The sequence below is a fragment of the Falco punctatus genome, assembly GCF_963210335.1.
Source record: "Falco punctatus genome assembly, chromosome: Z".
Lineage (NCBI taxonomy): Eukaryota > Metazoa > Chordata > Aves > Falconiformes > Falconidae > Falco > Falco punctatus.
The window spans coordinates 67,818,902-67,841,056 of NC_137586.1; the positions used below are offsets into that span (position 1 = coordinate 67,818,902).

The window sequence follows — 22,155 nt, forward strand, 5'->3', positions numbered from 1 at the left end:
TTTGATAGTCCAGATGTGGGTGGGGGATTTCACTGGCATAATAACAGGAAGTGTGGGCATGTATTATATTTAGTGTAAAAAATAGTTTGGCTTCATTTACCTGAATAAGTGCTGCAGTATGATGGATTTGCTGCTAAGAATGATGCTTACTGGGACTGAGTGGTATCAAGGCAAAGAAAAGTCCTGCAAGGAATACTTTTATGACAGATCATCTTTGAGTTACAGGGTCTAGTAATTTTTTTAATAATCATAACATTGCAGAAAGAGGCCATGTTAGGGTAATAACAGGGTAGAGCAGCTTTGGCTAAAATATAGCTATTATCTTGCTACTGCAGCTGTTCCAATTGTTTCAAGAAAATGTTGGTTACTGAGTCTAAAGTTGTTGTGGATGAAGAGCAAATAGACAAGCTCTGTGTAGCATTTGGCTGAAGCTCTGATTTTCAGCATTCAAGGCAGGCTGTACGGGCAGCCTACTATGGGACAATAGTCTACTGCCTGGTGACATCTATGGTGGTCCTGAAGTCATCTATGTTGTATAGTTCATAGAGAAAGTCCACTGTTCTCCATAGGGACTTTGGAACTTGAGGTTATATTAGGTGAGGGGTGGGGCTTATTACTTTCGGTATTTTTTTGTGGGAGTGGTTGTGTGCTTTGATATTACTGGCCTGCCAGGATTCTCTCATTTCTGGACCTTGGGGAAAACGCACAAAGCTGCTGGGAAGAAGGGTGGATAATTTTACATCATTTTCATGGAGCCAATGCAGAAGTGACATAATGATTTCTTAACTTTTGAGAGCAACAGCAGTATATGGTTACTTTTAGTGAAAACTAAAATGTACAGCAACATTGTCCCTCCCCCTAAACTAATTTCCTTCATTCGAAAGAAGACAAGCCAGTAACAACACCACGGAGAATACATTAATTTAGCTAGCTCCACTTCACTCCTATAAGCAAAAAAGAGTAAAACTCTGGCTGGGAATCACTGCTCTTTGCTTGTTACATCCATGGACCACATACAAATGCATTGTATCAAGTCCTGTTAAGATCTACCAGGAACTGTTTGGAAATGTTCAGCTGAAAGTCAGTCACCTTATCTGAAAGGGAAAAGCATTACTTCCTTCTACAGATGTGAGAACCCTACTGAGTTCCTCCTGTGGCAGAACCGCTGTAGTGTGCTGTTACGAATTTTGCTCTCAGAGTGGAGAACTAAAGAGCATCTAAAGGGATCTGTCTGTGAAATATGAGTCAAAAGTTTATTACGCCCTTTTCCTTTTCTATCTAGCATATGAAAAGTCCCCTCTTTAATTGAACAGGAATGATGATCCGTCATTTGAAACTTAAGAAGTGTCCTATCCCCTATGTTTTTTTTCCTTAAAACATGATCATTTTTTTCACTTAATAAAATTCATAATTGCATTTTTCCCACACTTATAGCCATGTGAAGTGTGAGGCTGTAAAGTCCCTTTGAACTTCTCTTCATGCCAGGAAGGACAGTGAAACTAACCACCTCCATCTAATTGAAAACCAGATCAGCCAATATATTTCACAGATTTTTCAGCTCTTCAACTCAGCTAAGGTATGTAGTATCCTAATAGGAAAAAAAATATTTCAAATATTATTAATAGGGGAAATGATTATTTTGAAAAGAGCTTGAGAATTCAGTATAGCATTGTTGCTTCTCATGTGGGATAGTGAGAGTATTCTCTCTGAAACATAACAGAATGTACTTAGGCTATTTAAACTTTTCAGTTTAACTGCAAAGCACAATTCGGTTTTTATGAGGATGATCACTACAAAGCTATTTGAAAAAAAACAGAAACATAAAAGTACAAGTTCAGTTTACTTACCCAGCTACATATATCAACAGAGATATAGAGATATAAGTAACAACAAAATATTTATAACAACTACAACAACAAAAACTTCAAATATTCACTCACCGGTCCCAGTACTATTTGACTATTGCACAGAAAAACATCAAAAGAAAGAGGGAAGAAAAGAGAATAAGAATTTCAATACATCGTAAATTTTCTTTAACAATGCAATACTCCAATACAGAAAGTCTGATCCTGGTAGAGCCCTGACTCCATCTTCACAGATCAGAAACCTGACCAGGAGGCTCCACTATCAACATAAGACTGACAGCTGTTCCCAGCACCTCTTTATGTGAATACAGAACATGCAAAGCAATTTGATGGGCTTACCATGGGCAGATGCCTGTATCATACAAACATTGTTTCAGTATTGCAAAGGGAAGCTTATACACATGTTGTACACATGTTGTTGGTACATATGATAATCCTAAAGCTGTACTCCAGCAAAGGGACTGGATAATATGGGACATTAGCCCTAATCTGAGGTTCATCTGCTATGTGGCTAAGCATGTTGGTCTTCATGCCAAAAATCTGCATCCTTCAGCCTGTATGGTCTATGTAGAAAGCAAGAATTATGAAATCATCATCAAGCTGGGATTTGGGGAATGGGGGTGGGGGGGAGGGCGGGGCTGCGGAGGGCAAAGTTGTGCTTCAGTTCTGTCATTCTGCTAAGGAAAAGAGCACTGTACAGGAGCCTTTTTCATTCTGCCTCCCCCATGTAAGATCTCTTTAATTTTCCACCTCACTTACACATGCACACCTCTAAGAGCACATTATCATTCTTACTTGTACTCAGGGTTGTCCATCCAGTTAGCATACAGTTCAGATGACAGATTCAAACAGTCCTGGAGGCCCAGCCAGCATGCTGTTGCAAAAAGTTTTTCCAAATACACTCTTAAAGGGAAGCCAAAATAGCAAAAATAAAATATATGTATTCCACATTTGGAGTACTTCAGCTGTGCCTGACAGGCACAGTTTCAGCACATGATGCTGTTAACTCATGAGAACTTCTACTAGAAACAGTTGAGGTTTAATTAAAATACGTATAAAATTAAACTATCAATAATGGGTTCCTGACATCAATATTCACGGACATTAGTGAGGCTACCAATGTACTATAATTTCTCTTCGTTTTTTGTGTGGTTTATATCCCTCTTGGTAGTTTTAAGAGACTAGTTGCATCTAGTCCAAATCACTCCAGCATTCAAGACTGGCCACAGTGGTCTTGCAAGATTAAGTATTTTAAAGATCTAGCGACTGATCCATAAATTTCATCTGCAGTTCATTGCTGTCAGTTTTACTCCAACCAGCAGTAGCCTGTTGAGTCTGTTCTCCAATTAAAAAAAGCTACCACTCGGATCTATCTATTATCTTTGATGCTCACTAGATAGACTGAAAATATCCCAGATTATCCTGATGCTGCAGCTTCATTGGAGGTATCATCATAAATAACACACTTATAGGAGAGTCAAAGTAACAATTCATTACATCCAAATGAATGAGATCATTTTTCCTGTATCTCCTATTTAAATATACAGTGGCAAACGGCAGTGTATCAATCACATCAGAACAAACTTTAGAGAAAAGACAAATACTTACTGAGCAAAATAGTCATCTTCCAAAGCATCAATATTTTGACGAATAAAACCTGCATAATAATGGTATATTGGCAACATTCTCTTTAAAAGGTATTTCTTTTAAAAGAAGGGAAAGAAAAAAATACTTTAATTTAGACGCGAGTTTTTATTTTACTGTGGTTTTATTTACTTACTCAGATTTATCCTAAATACTTATCACTATTAATTTCTTGACAACTCAGCACATTAAAATAAAGCATATAAATTTGCTCTAAAATTTAATACACCTGTACATCTGTTCAAACTGGGAAGTTAACATTTCACATCACTAGGACCTTTGAACTCATTATGAAAGAAAAATGCTCACTCAGAGAAAATGAAACAAAACTTCTCAATAAAAAATACCTTGTTCTTCTCATATATTTTAAATATGCCTTTACTTTTAGAATTTAAGAGAACTACTATTGTTGGATTGTACTTTAAACACAAGTGAAATCTTTTTCAAATAGAAGTCAGGGAAATAAATAAGACAGTGTCACCTCAGGTAGCTCAAATATGAAAGATAATAATCTAATTTAGCATCCAAACCCAATTCTTTCTTTCTCTCCATGAAGATGAACTGGAAGACAGTACAAACCATTGAGCACATACATACTATATGCCCTTTATACATAGCAGTGTTACTCCCATTACTTACTACTGATTATTTACTACTGACTGATAGCTGTATTGTCCAGATCCTCAGTTTTACAAAAACCTAGGATCAAGCTTAATATAAGGAATGTGAATATATTTCTGCTTTACAATAAGAAGTGTTCAAGATTCAATGACGTTTCTCAGTGACTAATATATACAAAGAAGTACCTCCTATTTAAAAAAAAGTTGACAAAATCATGCAAAGGGAATGACAAGAACAATGACCCATCATAGTCATCAGAATTTAAACAGCATTCATTTTACTCTGATTTATTTAAATGGTCTATTATCTTTGCTAACTAAAAAAAAGGTGATACCTTTAAAAGTGGATATACTTCATAGTTTTTCAGAGTACTTTCCAAATTCTCGGGTACTAGGTTTAACAATACCACATTCCATATGAAAAGTTCATCTTCTCTAGCAAGGTACTTTGTTAGTTCAAGCGCTGTTTCAATCTGAACATATCCAAACCTATTTGAAAATTTAAAAAAAAACCTCATACTTGAGCATATCTATTCCCATTAGTTACCTACCACGAATACCTGTTTATTTGCGAAACTGACAATAAAACATTAAGATACTACATGGAGAGTGACCTAGAAAACATAATGAAAACAATAAAATAAATATAAAACAATGGTTCTTTTAAGACCTGAACTCTCAAAACATTTATTACAGAGCACAGCACCACTATGAAAGTACTAGGACAGTCATGGCAGTAAGCAGGGCAGTGTGCAGACCATATTCTTCTTGTGTCTGCAGGATACATTACAGGCATATTTACAGCATGCATCAGTCTTGCTAGGACAAAATGAAGAAAAAGTGCACTGTTTTAAGTTATAATACATTTGCATTTTTATTGCTAAACAGCACATTTTTATTACAGTTTCTTTTGTGGAATATACATTATTGTAAAAATCAAACAATTTAATTCACATGCACACTACTAGTGGAATTAACTTTGGCATGGTATTTCTGTGCTTCAGTGTGGAAATAGCATGGAATTAATTTTTCCCAGTTAAATTCCAATTCAAGCCCCTCCCCTCCTAGACAAAAACATTTCTAGTGTACTTACACAGGAGCACAGTTCTACACTTGACAATTACATTCCTTATTAAACACTAGTTTCAAGCTCTCTTATGAGAAAAGACATTTATGTGAGAGGAGGAATGGGAATTTTTACTTCCTCCTTTCAGAGTGACCTCCACAAGCTCTGAGTGGGGGTAGTATGCTTTGGCCACTCCTCCCTGAGCTCCCACATCATAGGTGTCTGATGCTTTTGGGATCCCTGGTATGTTTGAGGCACAGATGTATTTGTTGCTTCTTCAGCTCCCTACAGTACTACTGAACTCCCTAGTACCACAGGCATGAACAACTGAGTCGTCCACCAGCAAGGGAAATGAAAGAGGTATTAAGAGTGATGCATGACAGCATAGCGGAGAGAGCCCAGAACAGATTAAATTCAGAAAGTTCATTCAGAATCTTTTTTCTATTACAACAAAGTAAGTTAGTGCCTAAAAAAATCATGACAGTGCCATTATTTAAAATATTTCCTAAGAGCTGGAACAAAAGTTAAAAGAAATTTTGAAAGAAATCACTCAGCACTGACAGAAGAATGGATGAAACAACTTCCCTACCATTTTGTCAGAACATGTTGTTCTTATGAGGCACATATGGGTAGGAACAAACTAAGCAGAAGTAGCAGTGTTGAATGTAATCATGTACTTTAATAATTTTCTATGACGTATTCAGAACATACTTACTGTGTCAATGCAAAAACATCATCTATCAGCTGGAACCTGCTGACAGCGGGAATAACCTGCAGAGAACATTCACGTAGCATTAATAGATCTAAACATGTCATTAAGAGTTTAAAAAATCTTTACTGTGTTTCAGAAGGATAAGACTAGCCCCAACCACTTTTTCTAAGCCAAAATCTTCCAGAAAACATCATAAAATGGATCCTGCATTTTAAGCTTAAATTATATATGTGCTTTTAGGGATGCTTATATATATATATATAAATACAGAAATACACAGCTACATAATATATTTATATATATAAATATAAAAATATACAGCTACAGTACATCAAGCATGGAACTTGAGAACCCTCTTAATTGCAAGCTTTAACAAAAATTAAAATACAGAAATGCCACATTTCCTAAAAATATCCTAGTTATATCATTTTGGTATATTTTTCCCTTTTGAGGCTTCAGTTCGGAATGCATACTCAGAGTAGTCTAGAGCAGAGTGTCTGCCATTATCAAGAATTAAATGACTGAGGCATGGAATCCTCATGAACCCCTACCTACAGACTGTGCTCTCACGAGGACTGCTGCTGCCTCCTCACCTCCTCCCTGCTTCCATGCCCCTTTGGCTTGACCACTGCTTGAGCAAACCTTCCCACTGACTGACACCAACAAACGGCCCCAAGTCACACCTAATTTTCTGCTGGCTTAGATTTGCTGTGAAGGGAAAAAGCCTTCAAGAAAGGAAGCCAGTGGGCCATAAAAAGGTTTAACCACACTGCATGCTCTGATCTGCCTCATGTCCAGACCTTGCGGAGAAGTCATCTGACTACACTGGTTACTATTATGCTGAAAACAAACCTCACTGTTGCTGCCAAAACCAATGAGCTGACATTACTACTCAAGCCCCTGGCACACTCCAGGGTTCAGCAACGTTCAATGCAAACCCATAAACAGCCACAGGTACAGGCTGTTCTGTACTGCTTTTGCCTTCAGCCCAAGTTACAGCAAGTCAGAGATGGGATGAAATCTACTCTGAGTTACAGTGTCTTGTAACTTTTAAGAAAAATCTCCACCAAAAAAACTCCAAACCAACCAAAAAAACCAAGTCAGATAATTTTTATTTTTTTTTAAAGTTCACTGACAGAAATATTGTGGTTGGAGGAAATATGGAAACAAAAAGCCTTCTCCCAGCTTTCCTTTTCCATGGTTACCTAACAGCAGATAAAGCTGTCACACAACCATACTGATAACTGAGCCAAATCTAAGAGACTGGAAGAACCACAAGCTGTTTAGACAACTTTGAAGACAGAATGCCATCTCATGTGAAGTTATTTTTGATGCTTATGTGAAACTATTTGGGCCTGTTCCTCTTCCACTATGGAAAGCTGTCAGTGACTTTAGTGGTGATCGTGGATCATTTCTTCTTATATGGTATGTGAGTTTCTCATTATTTCAGGTTTTCATCAGTGTGATTACTGGTAAGAACTGCAAGAAGCAATACACAGAAAGAGGCTGTTTATAAGCTTCAGAAAACAAGCATGATCTTACCTTTGGATCATTTTCAAGCAAACGTGCTAATCTTTTTAAGTTTAATTGATCATAGTTCACTCTGTAGTATCCACTCAAATTCACATTTAGCAGGATCCAGTCATATTCTGACTCCAATACTTGCATTTCAGGAAACACTTCTGTAAAGTGATATTAAAATATAGCATTTTATTTTCTGTGCACTGCTAAATTCTCTTGCATTGATGAACACTGGACTCAGTGCTCCTCTGAGATCTGAGACACAAGTTTGAGATTGGACTCAAATCCCCCAAAAGCCTGGCGCATTTCTGATCTCTGTTCTGCACAACGTCTCTTCAACAAGCAACCGGACCCCTCAGGTACTGAGCACCTCGAGATGGCAAAGTGGAGCCTGAAGACCCACTTTGCTCATACCCTTTAGCTCAAAGGCAGCTGGGAGAGTTCAGAAAGGTTACCCAAGAATAAGCAGTCTGGATGAGGAGCAATAGCTTCACATGCCTGCTGCAGGGCATGCACCCCTAGCATGCCTGATGCTCCCAGTGCTGTTCTAAAACACAATGCTCAGTACCTTACAGAAGAACTGATCACCTACCAGTATTCATATAAATGGAGATTAAGGAAAGCAAAACAGCTAAATTTATGCAAGAGACAAATAATCAAAAGATCTTACTTTAAATAAAACAGTACTGTAGTCCTTTTGAGTTACATCATTCACTGAAGGCCTCCTTCTTCAGTCCCACTTCATCTGACTAATACTTACTTTATGTGTGCTTTTCTGATTACTTGCTCCTGATAGCCTGGAGTACATCTGAAGGAGCCAGTACAGCCCTGCGGGCTCTAAGCTGCCTCATCAGAAGAGGATTCAAATGGTGATTTTAATGGCTACAATCACCCTGATTTAAGAAGGCAAATTCTCTTTAGACTGTAAATCAAGATTGGTGAGTAGTCTAGATTGCAGCACTGCTTTACTCGAACAGCAGTCTGAGACATCAATGTGTTTTGACACAGCAAGTACTACAGAAGTCATCCTCAGTCACCTTCACAAGTTAAATGAGATGGGAAAGTGGCATGTAACAGATCATTTAAATCTTAAAGCTTAATGCTTAATCATTTAAAAACAGTGTGGGTATCTAGAACACAGCACTAGCAGCACTTCCCCTGTAATGGCATTATTGGTTCAGTGCTCTGCTGATCAACAAGAGCACTTTTAGATCCAACTAAAACAGCAACACTATGCTCCTCCACTCCCCAAGCTGAATGAAACATGTTCTACCATAACAGCACCATCCTCCTAATGTCCTTTTGGTGTGCAGGTATCTCACCCAGGGTCACCAACACAATTATATGGACAGAAGCTAAGTATGTAGACATTGCCTGAGGAGCCCTAAACCAACAGGACAGGCTTTTAACACCATACAGTGCAGTGCTGAAAGAGCATGCATGGCTGCTGGTAGCAGCTTCAGCTTGAAGCTTGGAGTTCAACTTAACCTGTTCAGAAGTAAGATATACTCCTGCAGAGCTCTTTGCAGCAAAGATACACGTACACGAAATCACTTTTGAGATGTTTCTTCTTTATGTATTGTTATGCCACTGCAGCAACTATTCCAAAATTCAAGTTAAAACTGTACTTTGTACCAAATCCCTCATTTTCATTTACCAAAACCATTCTGATTAATACCTCTGAATGACAACATAACAGTCATCCACCAGAAGCCATTTCAATCTCACAGGAACAAAATGGTAACTGACTTTAAAATTACCCTTAATATTTCTACCTTTTCAAGAAACCATTCGGTTTATTTATGCACCAAAAAGTCGAAAAGAAAATTATTTTTTTAATCTTAAAGTGTGAATGCAAGTTCCTTGGCTGAATAGTATCTGGTACATTTGATGCATAGCTTTCAAACACAAGTGCAATGTATTTTAAAGACTGAATTTCTGCTTTACAGAAGTCCTTTCAGACAGATGCAACACGATGGGTTTTTTTCATAACTTTGTAGCTCTTAAGTCACATGACAGGTGAGGAAACGGAATTGGTATCACTTCAATAACACAAGCTTAGCATGCAACACTAGTCCTTCCAAGCACATGCTGCCTAACAATTCTTTTCTGCAAATTTTCTCATTTTTCACCTCAGCAACCACTGGTTTATTTAACCTTAAAAAATTCAGAGGAATAAACATCCACTGTTCACTTATTTACTTGCCCATATACTGTGAAATAATTACTTAAGCTATCTTACTGCCTGAAAAAGAGAGAAAGTAGCTTTTAACCTCTGCAAACAGAGAGTGAAGAGCTGCAATATTCATACAGCATATTGTGGTTTTGCTTTTAAGCATTCCACAAACACATCAGTCTCTGCACCTTCTTGTAACTGATTCAAAACCTGATGGAGTTCAGGGCTGACTTGCCAAAGAAAAATGAATACCCCATTCTAATGGTTACATTTCTTCTTTCTCAAAAAAATAAGCTGTTTTATCAGAAACCATTGAGATGAGAAACAACTGAACTTTTTATCTGATTGGAGATGCCCATAAACTCAATTTGCTATTATAATTTTTACAAATCCTACTCTTTTGATAGGAGTATTTATGCAGTTAATTTGCATAAACAAATTAAACTGTTGAAAATGCTTATTTTCTGGTTTTACCGATATCCACGTGTGAAGATGTCGGGTCACTTCACACAGCAGGTTTTAATTTTTTCAGTCCTGTATCTACTACTTGATCTGATCATTTTCTAATGTGTTACAGCTGAGATCCTACCTATATTCAAAAGCTTTTGTTAACATCAATGGGATCTGCTGGTGTAAGAATAATACAGAAATGTGAGGAGCTAAGTTTGGATTTGTGTACAAAATGAAAAATCAAAATTATTGTGGAAATCTTTACTCATAGTATGCATTCTACCATATTATTAAAAACATATGCTGATGTTTGATGCAACATAGAAAACCCCAATATATTAACCTATTTGAAAATCTATTGCTATTGTAACACAAAACTAGCACAACGCATAGACGTTTCTGTAATAAAGCTTTATCTCCCTATTCAATTCAAATACATTTTGTTTATAGAAGACTTAGGTGTATTTTTATCAGCTTGGTTTTAGCCTGTGTGAGCAAATGCATTACTTACTGCTGCTTTTATCTAGCCACATTAAGGGTTGTGATGATCCATTTCTCATCCAAGAAATAGGAATAATCCATGTGTTACTTCACAAAAACAAGAAAAAAAGAAGAGATAACGTAATTAAACCTTATGCTTAAGAACACCCCCCTCAGGTGATGCTAAACTAGACCACCGATGAGCTTCTTATTACAAGAATCTCCATCTGCCTTCTCTCCTGATGCACAAAACCTCATCAGATGATGGTTCTTATACTGTATCAGCACTCACGTTCATCAAAGGTAAGGGACTTCTATCTCAGTTTTAAATAGGTGCTCATATCTAGACTATTGTTTGATGTCAAGTATTTGAATACCACTTTATCTCTGCTCTGGCTTTCCTTCTTCAGGCAACAATTTTATTCTCCTCACTTACTACACTTTACTTCTGAAGAATGTAAAGCTCCTTTTCAGAAGAGTATCTACTAAAAAACAGCCCTAGGCAAGCAATATGACTAATTCTGACAACTATAATTTTGTTTCTGAGGGAATGTGAAACTGCTGACAAAAAGAAATAAAAACTCCAAAACTCTGAAAAATTCTGTAATACATGTCCTGGATTTTTTTTACATTCACATGGTCTTGCCTCTTGCTAACTACAAGTAAAAGATTTGATATTTGTACCTTGGAACTCTTTATCTGAGCTAACCAAAAATGCTGGAAGGACTAATGCTCTGCAGTTCCTGGAACCTACGAGCAAAGGAAACTCTGTGATTCTTATGAAAATTTCTTTGGGCTGTTTGTATGACCAGCAATAGCAGCCAGGAAAAAACTTCTCTGGATTTTGCTCTCCTTTATACTTTTTCCCCACGTGAGAACTCATCTTGTGGGCTCTGTCTATGCATCCCAATGATTATGAGAATCGCTGAATCTCATGAGAGTTCAAACTCTACCCATGAGTTTCCAAAGTAGGTGACCAAAGGCAGCTCCTTCTATCACTGTTTGTAGTCATCTCAAGAAGCAGCACAACTTTCAAAAGGACCAGGCACTCAGCAACGTCCACTGACAGGAACTTTAGAGCTGCATTGTCAGTACTCAGCACTTTCTGAGAAAGGAGTCATTTATATAAGTACTTAAATGCAACCCTTTTATCCTTGCCAAGCAGAAGAAACTGGGAATATGCACACTGGAAAGAAGCTACAGCATGGTTCATCCAGGTCCCATCTGTACAACTAAGAGATGGGGAAAGAAGAAAATGCCAGGCAAAACTCCTGCTCTGCAACCTATTCATGACCTGTGTCTGTCCTTACAAAGTTATTGTGTGGCTGGAAAAGTCACTACTCCAAAGGAAAGCAACCTTTTGGCAAAACAAGCTGCTTGCAGAACTATTGCAAACCCCAGTCTCCAACAGATTTCACTTGATAGCTTGTGACAAGAAAAAAGATAAAGTTAAAAAATCAGATGGTCAAAACAATGTTCTAAAGGAAGAGTTTCCTGCAAAACATAGGTTATAAACATACAACAAAAACACAAGCTAAACATACTTGTAAGAATCAGTACTGTTTTCATTCTTTTTATTAAGAAAGCGCTCCTGACTGATTGTGCCAGTGGTTAGATTTAATGTTAAAACTGGAAACCCGTTTTGGCATGTCCAGGAATCCATTATATGTTTTACAGATGCTGGCAACTGAACTTCATCCTGTGCATCTACGACCTGCAAGACAAACAGGAATTATAAATATTTATAATAAACAGGTATTTACTGATACTGCTTCAGCAACACTCCAGGTGTTGTTCTAACATATTAGAGAAAATGTAACTGCTTAGTAGTTTGATGGTCTTTGATTCATGCAAAAAAAATTAATGTAACAAAGTCCTAAGGACATTACTGACATTGTAATGTATACAGCATAAGCATTTTTAGGAATTATGAAATACTGAGGTGGCATTTCTCTTCTTTTAGTGTTCATATACTTAGGCCCTTGTATGGCTATGACAGACTTGATATTTTAACTTCATTCAAATAAAGCTGCTGAAACACATCGATTTTTAAGTGACTACCTAATGAACAAACTGAATGGTAAAGACAGGCTGAAAAAGATACTAAGCTAAAGTCCCAACTAGTGTGAATTGGTACAGTCTCTTTTTGCTTAAAAGATGTGATACCTTTCCATATCTGAAATTGTGGCACTCTCATTCTTAATCTGAGTGTGCAATACAATGGAAGGCTTCTTTAGAGGGATGGGAAAGTGGAATTTTAAAAAATAAACCTATTGTTAGCACCTGTTTTCTTATTCAGGTTCTGCCAAAACCAGCTGAGCTACTGCACTGGGTATAGACTTTGCTGGATCTGTGACATACCAGCATCTTCAATCATCAAGTCCAGAGCATCACACACTCTGATCTGGCAAAACCTAAGTTCCAGAAGAATAGGCTATGCAATTTCGTGTAGGCTTAGGTAATCCCCATGAAACCCAAAACTCCACCTGGCCCTGATTTCCCATCTCATCTCTCTACTCCTTGTACTTAGCTGCACTGATCTCAAGCACAGTGAAGCAGCCAAATAAACACTTGTGAAGACATTAGCCAAAAGAGCCAGCAAAGCAAGTTTTATTGCAGAGAAAGACCGCCCCAGCAGTAGCCAAATTCCAGTGCAGTCCTCTACAGACAGTATATGGCCTAAACTTGGACTGTGCCAAACACCAAAGCAAGGATACTAGCGATAAAATTAATACCTTCTGTATGTGGGTCCAGAGGTCATCTTGGTTAGCATTTGAGAAGGAAAATTCTTTCAGGTACGACTGTACAGAAACAAACAGACTTCATGAGGGTTCAACGAAAAACATCAGCAGAACAAAAAGCAATATGTTCAAATGTGACTTTCAAGCTTATAAATCAAGATGAAGGTGTTAGTTTTTCAAACTTACAGTAAGTGCTCTGATAAACAACTTCTCAGTCAGGAAACCCGAAAGCATCCAGGTAATAGAAGCCCCCTGAAGTACAAAAAAAAGCTATGAGAAAGCATGAATTATTATTGCAGTATTTTTTCTATATTCCAGAAAAGTTAGTCAGGCTACTCGTTTGCTTTGTATTTCACCAAGGTTAAAAATGTTTTCACTATTTCTTTCATAACCAAATAGATTTGCAACATCCAATAAATTTGTGTGTGCAGCAGAAACAAATTTTGAATGACAAAACAACCTACAACAAGCACTGTAATTCAGCAGTTCCTCTCAAACCTACACTTTGTACCATTAGTTTAGAATATGCAAGAAACAGGAAGAATTTTGTATTTTTTAACCTTGTTGTACGTGATGCTGTCAAAAAGAGACATTAATGAAAATGATTCTTTGAACTTGTCTTCACTCTCTGACAGTGATCGAACTCCTATTTCATTGTCTTCCCTTAAGACAGGTTGTACAACATGATCATAAAATATTTTATCCTGCAAGAAAAAGATAAATCTAAGTGAGCTGTAACAGGAAATACTTATTCTCAGAAGAGAATATAGATTATGGGTTTAGCACTAAGGAATGATCCTTTCCCCCCCTGCCTAACTTTCCCATGAAGTAAAAGGGATTGTATACCCGATCCTAATGTTTCCACACACAACATTAGTAATCAGTAACAATTTTACACCTGAGAAGACTATGGGCTTGGACCTGACAAAGAAAATTACAGTGTAATCCTCAGGGAAAAATAAGTATATTAAAGAGGAAATGAACAAATACTGAAAACTAAAAAGCTGTATCTTATTTACATCTATAGGTCATTAATATGGCAACATTTTCCTCCTAAATTTTCTGTTTCTCCTGCTGCAACCCTGAGCAATAACCTAAAAACTAAGCTACTGAGGGTAGCAAAGCTTAACTATGCAGCATTTCTGCTGTCACCCAGTGAGAAATATGAAGGGAAAATGGCTCCTGTGGTGTAAATCAATGAAGTTCTGTTTGTCAAATGATGATTCAGTTTCCCCCATCTTAGGACAGATCCTCATTATATTGGAATATATATTCCAATTATTTTTTTTCCAATTGGAAAACCAACATAATTATAAGGTAAAGAAAAAAATCCTAAGTCTTTAAAACACTGCAGGCTACTTTGAGCACTTCTACTTTTCAAGAAGAACACAGACTTCCCAGTTAATGGGGTCATATTTGTTGACACATTTTTTTCTACTTATAGACAGCCAGTAAATTTAATTCTGAGGGTTCAGTTTGTAACTGGGTGGCGATCACTGGCACAAAGCCTAGTTGGAGGTAAGTGACTGGCAGTGTATCCCGGGGGCACATACTGGCTCCAGTCCTGTCCAACATCTTCATTATGATCTGGACAATGGGGCAGAGCGTACCCTCAGCAGGTTTGCAGATGACACAAAGCTGGAAGCAGTGGCTGATACACCAAAGAGTTGTGCTGCCATCTCATGGGACCCAGAGAGGCTGGAGAAACGGGTTGATGGAAACCTCCTGAAGTTCAGCACAGGGGAGTGCAAAGTCCTGCAGCTGGGAAGGAGCAACCTCAGGCACCAGTACATGCTGGTGACCAACCAGCTGGAAAGCAGCTTTGCAAAAAAGGACCTAGTGGTCCTGGTGCATACCAACTTGAACATGAGCCATCAACGTGCTCCTGCAGCAAAGCCGGCTCATGGTATCTAGGGCTGCAGTAGGAGTAGGATTGCCAGCAGGCTGAGGGAGGTGATCCTTTCGCTCCACTCAGCACTGGTGAGGACACACCTGGAGTGCTGGGTCCAGTGCTAGGCTCCCCAGTAGTGGAAAGATACAGAGCTACTGGAGAGAGTCCAGCAATGGCCACAAAGATGATGAAGGGACTGGAGCATCTCTCCTGTGAGGAAAGGCTGAGAAAGATGGAACTTTTCAGCCTGGAGAAGAAAAGGCTCACAAGGATCTCATCAATGTATATAGATACCTTGAAGGGAGGGTGCGAGGAGGACAGAGCCAGGCTTTTTCCGGTAGCACCCAGTGACAGAACCAGAGGCAATGGGCACAAACTGAAACACAAGAGGTTCCCTCTGAAATCAGAAAATGCTTTTCTCCTGTGAAGGTGACCCAGCACTGGCACAGGTTGCCCAGAGACGTGGTGGGGTCTCCATCCTTGGAGATATTCAAAAGCTGTCTGGACACAGTCCTGGACAACTAGCTCTAGGTGGCCCTGCTTGAGCTAGGGGTTGGACCAGATGAACTCCAGATGTCCCTTCTAACCTCAGCCATTCTGTGATTCTTTGAATGTGTATGGCCCTCAAAATTTGCACAAGAAAGCCCTCTACTCTCACACTTGTGTAATTTACTCTGGATTTCCAAGACACATCACATAACTGTAATTTATCAAATGGAATTACCGCCTAGTATGAAAATTTACTTTATGGACATAAATGAAATAGCAATTGTTGATTTTTAGAAAGGCAAACTTCTAAATTAAAAGATTAAAATTAAAAAGGAGACAGATTTATTTGCAATTTAAGATTTGGCAGCCTTTACACTTCTCAGTGATATCAAAATCATTCATTACAGAGAATAAAGTGAGCTGTTGTTAAGTTCAAAGCAGAAGGTTAGCACATCCTATGACCTAAAAATCCTTCTGACAGAATTTGTTTGACAGGCCTGTATTAGTTTCCAATTAAACATGTAATTAAGTACTTTGGTGAATTAGAAAATGAAAATGACAAATGATATTTCACTTGAGCTAAATAAAAAGCAGACTGGATTGCCTGCAGCCTTGGACTTGCCCATACTAAAAGATTCTCCTTTCTTCAGAAGCTGAGGGCACTGTGCACAGTCATTTATGACTGCACATCATCTCATGACTACAATTAACAGCACTTATCCTCCTATCTCAGAGTTTAATGATGGATGGAGTTTTCTAATAAATTATGGAACTTATTCCCATTTGAGTGGCACAGGAAGAAGTCTTACCCTGCTGTTGGATTAACTATGTGCATTATATTTGCCACATCTACAATCAGACACCCACAGAACCCAGTAGGGTAAGGAAACACAAAATGGCCCAACTTACTCACTGCCTGGTAAAGATACCTGAGGTATGGGACACATGGAAAAGAGTTTGGACAGGCAGGAAGGCAAACCATCAGCCACAGGACTCAAGAGAGAAAGCTGGGTTTGCTACATGACAGATCTAGGGCAAAACACCAACTCCTTGTCACTGCAGAATGACAGCTGTCCTCTGTGCCAGCTGTAGAAAAGCTGGGTATGATCATAGCCCGCAGCAGGTGGAGACCCTCCAGGGAAGAATCAAGACCTGCTGGTCTTCCCCAGGGCAGCTGAGTTACTAATACCACAGCTAAATGAAATCCCTTCTCCTGCACCTTCCTTTTCTTCTTACATACTGAACTTTCCTACTTTAGCTTACTTCACTAAGGGTTAGTACTTACCAGTGGAAGCTTGGGTTCAACAAAGGTAGCTCCCAGGTATTCAAAGTAAGATGCCAGTCCCTCATTAAGCCATAGATCATTCCACCAGTTCATTGTAACGAGATTTCCAAACCACTTAAATAGAAATAAGCAAATCTCAGTATCTCTTTGGACTGCTGTTTTCATTTTTTTCAGGTTAAACACGCATACCTGTGCTGAAGTAACTTTATTTAAATATGTACACATCAATTGAATAAAATGCTGGATATTTCTTCAGATAATGAAAATTCAGTAGAAAAAGATGCACCTTGGAAAAAGTTAGAGGTTCAGGGCAGTCATGTTTTAATTGCTTTGTCTGCAATTTCATACCATGAGTATGGATGTCAGTGCTTTAGGTCATTCTTTTACTCTATCTAATATTAAACACTTCCCAATAAAACATAGATACCTAAAAAAATCATATCAGGTTATGATTAAAAGTAGGGCATTTATCAAGCAATTTATTACACAAAAAAACATTTTTCCATGTTCTTAACGAAAGGATATTGTCAAGAGAATGATAAACAGAACTGGGGACATAACCATTTCCAAAATCTGCAAATCTCTACGCTGGCAAGCAATAAAATTCCCACAACAGCTGCTACATACTTATATCTGGCAGTTCATATTTAACAGAAAACTGAGCACTTGCAGATTGGTGTTTTCTTAATTCTTAAAAACTTGAATTACAGCTTTGTTAATTAAGTATTGACATTTGTTTTATTGGACTGCAATAAGAACACTGCTCATCTGAAGGTCTGAAAAGTTACAGACGTTGTCAGAAGGGCACACAAGTGCACTAACCAATTAAAATCTTCCACTAACTTTATTGACTAAGTGCAAACAGTTGCTGCTCTGGCAAACAACAGTAAATTAAGTAGTTAATAAAAAAAGTGAACCTGTATTATCGTTCCAAACCTAGTAAGAAAGTTTTCGAAAATCTCTGTGAAACCTGGACAAAGGTCTGGCTACAGTATAAAATGTGTTCATATTAATTTTGTTCTATCATACCACAGGCTTTTTCCTACAGAAAAACAAATAGCTTTTGCAATATGTACATGCACTGCCACTACAAAAGAATACTTGTGAAATCCATTAATTCTCCCACCAAAGTACTAATTATATTGTACAGAGAGAGAACTGTGTCATCCCTACATTATTTTCTAGTACAGCATTCAGGTACTATAAGAAAAAAAAATAAATAGCACATTAACAGTTTTGTATCAATGAGTCCTGTGCATACCACAGACCCACCTTCTAATACTGATTTATCAGCGGAACACGTGATCAAATAGTCTTTCAGTACTGTAGTGCTCACACCCTCTACTGTCAAGCCACTATTTTTCCTCTCCTCATCAGTGACTGCATCATCAGAAACTGTAAAGAAACAACCTCATAGGCAAACGAATGTACAGAACTTTTTACCACATGCCTGGTGTCCTATCTCATGTGACACAATTATGGCAATCATTGCTTTTCTGCTTGTGAATTTATCACTTGGGAGGTACATCATTGATGATTCTTGGAAAGTCATGAGCCCCCAGTTTTCCATAGCACCTGCTCCAAATTCAGGCAGCGCAACCAGATCTGAATTGATTCAAACAGAGAAAAACAAAGGTATCTTTAAAATTTTCAGAAGTAAAATGCTGACATGATTTTTATGCTCACAGTGGTTCAGTGTGCAATCAAAGGACATTACATTTTAGCGGTTCTCTGTGGTATCATGGCAACATTCTTGCAAATGGTCTTTGAAATTTCTTCTTGTCATGCTTTTCATCTCTGATTGCCACTCTTTCATGAAGCCACGTAATAAATTCCCATGAACCCCAGATCTGTACTGTATCTCATACATAAAAATGTCTTGAACAAAAATGAAGGCTGTATTCTACCAATGCTAGGAGAGAATATGTTCACTTCTGTCCATCAGAAATATTTCTCTGTATAAGTTTCTCCTGTGTTTGGGAAAGATCATACTTAACCCTTTCTTCAGCCTAGCGGCTAGTAAAAAAATCTTGCTCTTTCAGCCACTCTTATCTGAAAGGTGCCTTAGAAACATCATCCCTCTGTTCCCACAGTATCGCTGTTACCTTTGTGACACCCTTCTGCCCTATTATCCACAGGGAGCAGCTGTCCAGTTCAAACGTAAAAGTTGGATGAAACATCAAGGATCTCAAAGAAAGATATACTGTTTAAACTCAGCAGCAAAGAGCAAAATTTGGAAAAAGTATAGAGAGCATTTTGGAAGCAGACACAAGCTTGTACTCCAAACCAGCTGACCATGAGGCAGTGGCAGTCCAAAAGCTAGGCTGTTTAATGGATTTGAATGTTTAATGGAGCTGAATCCAAGCAAAGCTAGACTGCATCTCAGCAAGGGCTTATTGTCTCAAGCTTACAACAAAGGTATTTCACTTTCGGTGAGGCAGCCCTCATCTGCTCAGCTTGGGGCAAGGAAGCTCACTTACAAGTGCATTAAAATCAGATAAATACAAACCCTTAAATATCCCTGATTTAAATGTGTTTATTCTTAGTTTCACATTTTGATTTTCCAATAGAACTCTTTAGTATCTACAATAATCTGTTCTTGGTTCATCTAATCCTCTTGATTTTTAAACAAAACTTCAAAGAAAGTCAGTGGGAAATGCAGTTGGTATGGCCTGACATTACAGTGGGGGCTGTAATGGTACTACAGCATTCTGTGAAACCGAAAACTTACCTAACAGAAAGCCTGCAATACTGTTATTCTAACTAATTTTTGTAATATTTTTATACCAATGAATTAATGTATTGACGTTGCTGCTAAACAGAATAATACAAATGTGAAACAGAATTGTCTACAGCTCTTGAGTAGTTTGTATGATTACTACTAAGACAAGAAAATAGTGAAGGCTGCATATATTACGTTTTCCATAAGAAGTGCAGTGAGCAATTCTGCAAGTTATTCTAAATACACTGGGAGATAACACATTTACACAGATTAAAATTTATTTCTTTGAAGTGCCAAAATACAGTTTTGTCAAAACAACAAATTATCTAGTCAAGCAAGGAGGGAAACTCTTCTCCCACAGCCCTGCACTCTGCTAAGATCATGAGCAGGTCCAAAATTCATTTCAAATAACAATTGCTCTTCTGTGCATTCTACCAATTTGTATAAAAGAGCACGTTTCCCCACAATATTCCTGCTGAAGCCCTTGGGAATCCAAGAACAAGTAGTAGACAAACTGTACAGTAGAACTATATGATGGCACCCATTTTCTTGACTGAAGCTTGACTTAACTGACTTACCTGATGGCCATTTTAAGTAGAAAAAAACACATGTTTTCCCACAGAAGTCATTTTTCTGGGGAGGAATGTGCAGGAACATAGAGCCAACTCACAGGTAAGGCAGGGACATACTGAAGAAAGCAGGAATGCTTTGGGGAGGCATGGGTTATAGCAAGCATGGATTTACTAGGAGGACATAGGGACTACAACATCCTTGCCTGGTATGGTCTGCGCATCCCAGAAACAGCCATGTGACTGGACAACTTCTTTCTATCCACTTTGTGGTCCCTTTATTAGGAAATGATGCTTTAAAAGAATGAGTGGGATGTGAAGGTAAGAGTGCCAAGTTATGGGTTAATAAGATCCGTGAAGCATAAAGGAGAATTCAGTGAGTTAAAGCTTAGGAGTTTTATTCCGTGAATGTGGTAAGCTGTAGAAAGAGAATAAATGAACCCATTGCTTCTGTGAATATTACACCATGAGCAGCCATTTCTTGTCCATTTAAGAAAATAAGTAATCTCACCTGTCTTTGGCAGAGGGTAGCTGACATTAAGTAAGTCTTCCAGAAATGAAAATATTGGGCCTGTGATATTTAAAGCATAGTCAACATACCCATTTTTAACTGCCTCTTTCCGAGCCCAAATACGTATCTGCAAAAGAACAAGGAAGTGTTATTTTAGACAACCCTTGTCTTTTCATTTTCTCTACTTCTCTTCCATGAATCACTGTTTGAAAATACTGTCTGTCCATACCAGACCATACAGTGAAGCTTTTAATGAGAAAAATCCCAATTCAGGTTTTGCTGGACCTGACAAAACGTGGTGCAGAGCCTAATCCTGCTAAAACCTAGACGAGTTCCAGTACACCAAACGGGCCAAGATTTGCATCCAACTATACACTGCTGGAACAAATGGACTCCTGTTTTTTCTTTCGTTAAATGGGAAATGCTGTAAAACTATTTAGAATCACACATCCTAAGCCAATGTATTCCAACCAGTGAGTCTGGGTGGCAAACCCTCCTTCAGCCCACCACTCCTGCCCTGAAGAGAGAAAGGGATGTTCAGAGAGCATTTGCTGTCCAAACATACAAGTCTCCTCTTGCACTTTCTCACAGCGTGAAACAGACCACTGGCCTCCCATTGCTGCTGGAGAGAGCAGATGAATTCTCAGCAGACAGCTTCTGAGCAGACAACTGAGTAATAAAGACAGAGGCAGCAAGCAAAGCTTTTCCCTCCCATGCCCATTTGCTTTGTCATGGTACTGAAAAGAGCAGCTGTTTGCCCAAGGTGATGGAGTAGACTGAGAAAAAGTTTACATCTCCATCATGCATCTCTGGAAGCAAGACACTCCAGGCACCTAGCAGCCCCAAAGCCCCACATTTCTTGCATCTAAATGCAATATACGGTCTCACAAAGAGCTGCACAGCCAAACCCTAAAAGCACAGCTGGGAAGCATCAGAATTTAATTTACAAAGGGAAAAAATAAGGCATATTCAGTCAATACAGTATCCTCAGCCTCTGAGCTCCTCTTTTCAGCCAAGGTTTCAGAGGAGATTCAAAGACCAGATCGCTTCATTTTGCAAAACCTAAACACAATGGGCAGACTTAAGATCCTAATCCTACTATGAGCTTTAATACCACTGTTTCAGGTTGTAAATTACCTACCAGAAATGACAAAACAGACACAACGAACATGCTCACACAAGTACTGTGGAGGCATCTATTGAACATGTCAGTCAGAAACCAAGGGGCAAAATACTCTCTCCCCTCTACCTCACAGAACACAAGTGGTGCCTCTTCCCTCTGAAAAAGGCTCGTTTGAATGTTTTGCTTTGCCAACTCTTGTCAGTACAGCCCAAGAAAAAGGCACCACAGTGAGAGCTGTAATCATCCAACACGTTCTATACAGGTGACAGTAGGTATGACATGCCAAGTCC

The 22,155-nt window shown here is 38.4% G+C and overlaps 1 protein-coding gene across 4 annotated transcripts in view; it reads right to left on the minus strand.

Annotated features, from left to right (window-relative positions):
• Nucleotides 1-22,155, minus strand: part of LVRN (laeverin) — a 50,865-nt gene that overhangs the window by 10,736 nt on the left and 17,974 nt on the right. For 3 of the 4 annotated variants that reach the window (XR_013924928.1, XM_080372421.1, XM_080372422.1), the window contains exons 4-16: nt 20,743-20,869; nt 18,391-18,545; nt 16,941-17,054; nt 13,836-13,979; nt 13,462-13,527; nt 13,270-13,335; nt 12,079-12,248; nt 10,566-10,642; nt 7,450-7,589; nt 5,911-5,966; nt 4,465-4,618; nt 3,474-3,568; nt 2,661-2,768 (exon numbers count right to left, since the gene is read on the minus strand). Coding sequence is in view for 3 of the 4 variants with exons in the window: in XM_080372421.1 (XP_080228547.1) it covers nt 2,661-2,768; nt 3,474-3,568; nt 4,465-4,618; nt 5,911-5,966; nt 7,450-7,589; nt 10,566-10,642; nt 12,079-12,248; nt 13,270-13,335; nt 13,462-13,527; nt 13,836-13,979; nt 16,941-17,054; nt 18,391-18,545; nt 20,743-20,869 (1,472 nt within the window). In the remaining variant the exon portion in view is untranslated. The remainder of the gene's footprint in view (nt 1-2,660; nt 2,769-3,473; nt 3,569-4,464; nt 4,619-5,910; nt 5,967-7,449; nt 7,590-10,565; nt 10,643-12,078; nt 12,249-13,269; nt 13,336-13,461; nt 13,528-13,835; nt 13,980-16,940; nt 17,055-18,390; nt 18,546-20,742; nt 20,870-22,155) is intronic. The other variant, XM_080372423.1, reaches the window with a different exon arrangement.